Below are 4,211 nucleotides of genomic sequence, written 5' to 3'. Positions count from 1 at the left end.
ACTAAAGATGAAATAAATTTTAATAGAGAACACTTTTATTTTTAATAAACCTTTTGAATGATACAAATCCAAATTGCTTGACATTTAATGTAGTACCAAATATCGAGTGAGAAATAGGAAAAAAATAAAACTATTTAAGCTACTTTAAATTTGATTATAAATTATGAATAAGATTTTGAAGATTTATTTTTAAATATCGATTTTCATCATGAAGTTTAAATAAATTATGAGAAATTGATCTTGTTAAATTTAATTTTGTTCAAATTATGAAAATTACAACTTTAAAAGCTAAAATTTTCAAGTTTCAATTTCGAAATCAGATGATCAAATACATTTGTATACATGCACATGGTTAGATGCTATGGTACAGGCAAACATGCTCTTATCACATGGTTGCCGTACATATCACAACATGAAACTAAAATAAGTTTTGACCTTTGATTAGTTAGTTATTAGCTTTTGTGATTCTAATCATCATCCAATTATTTCTAAAAATCATTAACTAATCAAAACGGTTACGACTCGTTTAGTTGGGAAATAAGTTATTTCAAAATTATTATTTCACTGTCGATGTAATATGAAAATAACATGATAACCTCGAAATAACTAGTTTCAACATAAGTCATTCGAATCAAAACATAAAATAAAATAATTTCAAAATCAAATATTCCTTATCCCTCGTACCATACGAGCCTTTAATATAATCCAAAAAAAACCAATCCCACCACTTACGAAAATCACTTTAAATACCCCCTTTTCCCTATCCACTAACATAGAGAAAAAAACAACAACAACAAATAAGGCTTTAGTAACTTTTTGGTGTTGTGTCTTCTTTTCATTTAGATTCATTTTCTTGAATTCACATGCATCACCAATAACATACAACGTGTTAAATTTTGGAGCAAAATCAGATGGCAAAAGTGATGCAACTCAACCTTTTCTGAAAGCTTGGGTAGCCGCGTGCACCTCAGTGAAGGCGGCTACCATTTATGTTCCACGTGGAAAGTACTTGATTAAGTCGATTACTTTTAGGGGGCCATGCAAAAATAAAATTACTGTGAAAATTGATGGAACCCTAGTGGCTCCATCTGATTATAATGCACTTGGCAACTCTGGCTACTGGATTTTGTTCATTAAGGTTAACCGGATTTCGGTCATCGGAGGAACTCTTGATGGAAATGGAGCTGGATTTTGGGATTGTAGGAAGTTAGGGAAGAATTGTCCTGTTGGAGCTAGGGTATGTACTCAATTTATCGCGTTTTTCCTTTTACAAAAATATTTTTTAATATTTGAATCTACTAGTCTGATAAATTTGGATTCGCTTAAAATACTCTTATTGAAAGGTTTTCATTTTCAAAGTTTGAAATTCAAAACTTTTAATTAAGGATGAAAAATAGAGATTCATAAAAAATACTAAATGTCACATTTGTGATTTGAACATGTGATGTTAGCAATTTATTTTTATTAACAAACATTAGAAACTTGTCTTATGTCCTTTATACTTCATCTTTTTAATAACATTTGACATTATTTCATAGTTTAGTAAACTATACAATACATTTATATTAAAATTAGTGATACTTATTTTGAGAGTAACTTGTTAGCTTTTCCAATTGAATAGTATTTTAATATCTGATTTTATGTGCAGTCTATAACCTTCAACTGGGCAAATGATGTTGTGGTTAGTGGTTTAACATCACTCAACAGCCAGTTAATGCATTTGGTGATTAATAGTTGCAAGAATGTTATGGTTAAAAATGTAAGAATAATAGCACCTGATTTTAGTCCAAATACTGATGGAATTCATATACAATCTTCAATTGGTGTTATTATTAGTGGCACAAGTATTCAAACTGGAGATGATTGTATATCTATTGGTCCTGCCACAAGAAATCTTTGGATGAACAATATTCAATGTGGCCCTGGACATGGTGTTAGGTAAATTCTTCTGTCACAATTTTACGTGACACATTTTGAATTTCAAGATTCAAACAAGTCGATTTTTGTCAGTGAATTTTTCGTATATCTTTTAAATATTTTGAATTGTTAATTATTTTGATTTGTAGTACTTTTTATGTAGCTTACAAGTATATACATTTCATTTTAAAAAAATTGAAGATCTCATGAGCAAATTATTGATCAAATTTAAAGTGTTTGACTCTCGAAAATGAAACGTGATACAGGGTCTGTGTCAGTTTGAGACTATATATGAGTCATGTTTATGTTATTCTTTTTGTTTCAATTATATTTATGTGATGGAATATAGAGTTACAATTTTTTTTTTATAATGAGGAAAAAGTTTAAATATACCTTTCTATATAAATTGTTTTATATATATATCCTTTGTTTACCTTTCCATCCATGAAAGTTCCCATACTATTGAAAACAATGTTTTTTCCCACGAAAAATTAGTGAAAAAAATTGTGTCATAGAGTATGACTTTTACATACATTTCTTACCGAACCAGTTTATTTAGAAAATACATAGTGACAAACAGATTCTCACTGAAATAGTAAAAACTTTTTAATATTTTCATATAAAAATTACTATATTTTCTGCGCTAATTCAATCAAATAATAACTGAACGTTGTTCGATATTGATTTTGAATAAATTCCTAATATCATTGTGTATGATTTGTTCATTGCAGCATTGGAAGTCTAGCTAGAAATTATAATGAAGATGGTGTGCAAAATGTGACATTAATTAATTCAGTGTTTACTGGATCTGATAATGGATTAAGGATAAAGTCTTGGGCAAGAGCCAGCACCGGTTTTGTCACAAATATTAATTATCAAAATATTATGATGAAGAATGTTGACAATCCAATCATTATTGATCAAAATTACTGCCCAAACAACCAAGGCTGTCCTAGCCAGGTAACAATATATTCATTGTAATCTCATTTATTGAATTCAAGAACGATAAAGTTATGTTTTATCTAGTTAAGGTACTAAAATATTTCAAAAAAAAACCCTCGACTTAAATAACGCATATCAAAATAGTGTAAAAAAATAGGGCATAACAAACAATAGAAAAACGTTACATAACATTCAAAAAATAAAACTAGTAATAATAGCCAAATAATGTGATAATCAAAACGTAAAAATGACAATCACACGTAAATAGCATAATAAAAACTACAAAAAGTAATGTTATTAGTACTGATACTACTGGTACAAAAGGAGAAACACGTATGGTGCACCAAACTACCAGCAAGCCTTTTCTTCAGGACCTACTAACCTTCTAACCTTATGTTCTATCTTGATATCTAAAAAATAGAAATCAACGATAAATAATTAATATCATAATTAAACAATAAAATTAATTAAGTGATGATTCTAATTGGTACTCTTCAATTACTCATGAATTGGCAGGCTTCAGGCATAAAGATCAATCAAGTGACATACCAAAATATATTTGGAACATCAACAACACAAGTAGCAATGAATTTTGAATGCAGTCCAAGCAATCCATGTAGTGAAATCAAAATACAAGACATAAAACTTACTTATTTGAATAACAAAAAAGCTCAATCTATTTGCAAGAATATTAAAGGAAATACTGAAGGAGTTATTTTGCCTGATAATTGTTTATTGTAACCCAACCTTGGGTTATTTTTATTTTCATTTTGGGACGAAAGAGGCACATGCTGGGACCATTCTTTTTCTATTGGATTCCAAATTGTTTGTGCTAATTATTTAGCGGTAATAATGTAATTGTTGTTATATTATTTTTAGCAATAATAATGGATATGAGTATTTATAATTTATACTAATTTATATAAATGCAACTAAAGATTTTAGAGATTCTGAATACAATAACATCAACTCAATTGCAGCTAAATGCTTTTACAACAGTACAAATAAAAAATTTGTTACTACTAAATACCGCTTTTGTTGTGATGTATTTGTGTTTCATATGGACCTTTTCTCGACCGTAACTATGCATATACAACATATTATTATGACATTTATTAAAAAAAAGGTGTGATTTTTGCTCTTATTCTTTATTAAAATCAGTAATTGCATAAATATTTGAAAAAAATATTCAATGTCTTTAAATAGTTATATATTTAAACATGACTTTATATTGAATAAAATTAGAACCTTACAAATATATGAAAATATTTTTAAATTAAATTTTATACATGCATGAAATGATGTCTAAAGTATTCAGTCTACTCGAAGGCAACATGAACAATATATATAGA

General features: G+C 28.0%; 1 protein-coding gene across 1 annotated transcript; it reads left to right on the top strand.

Moving 5' to 3' along the window:
- Positions 1–342: 342 nt before the first annotated feature.
- LOC107027437 (polygalacturonase-like) lies at positions 343–3,600 on the top strand. The gene is made up of 5 exons (XM_015228607.1): positions 343–398; positions 844–1,237; positions 1,649–1,938; positions 2,649–2,877; positions 3,376–3,600. The coding sequence occupies exons 1-5, from the start codon at positions 343–345 to the stop codon at positions 3,598–3,600; spliced, it is 1,194 nt and encodes a 397-aa protein (XP_015084093.1).
- Positions 3,601–4,211: the final 611 nt, after the last annotated feature.

Source organism: Solanum pennellii, chromosome 8, assembly GCF_001406875.1.
Source record: "Solanum pennellii chromosome 8, SPENNV200".
Taxonomy (NCBI): domain Eukaryota; kingdom Viridiplantae; phylum Streptophyta; class Magnoliopsida; order Solanales; family Solanaceae; genus Solanum; species Solanum pennellii.
Note: the sequence above shows the minus strand (reverse complement) of the source record. Positions and strands in the feature narration are given on the sequence as shown.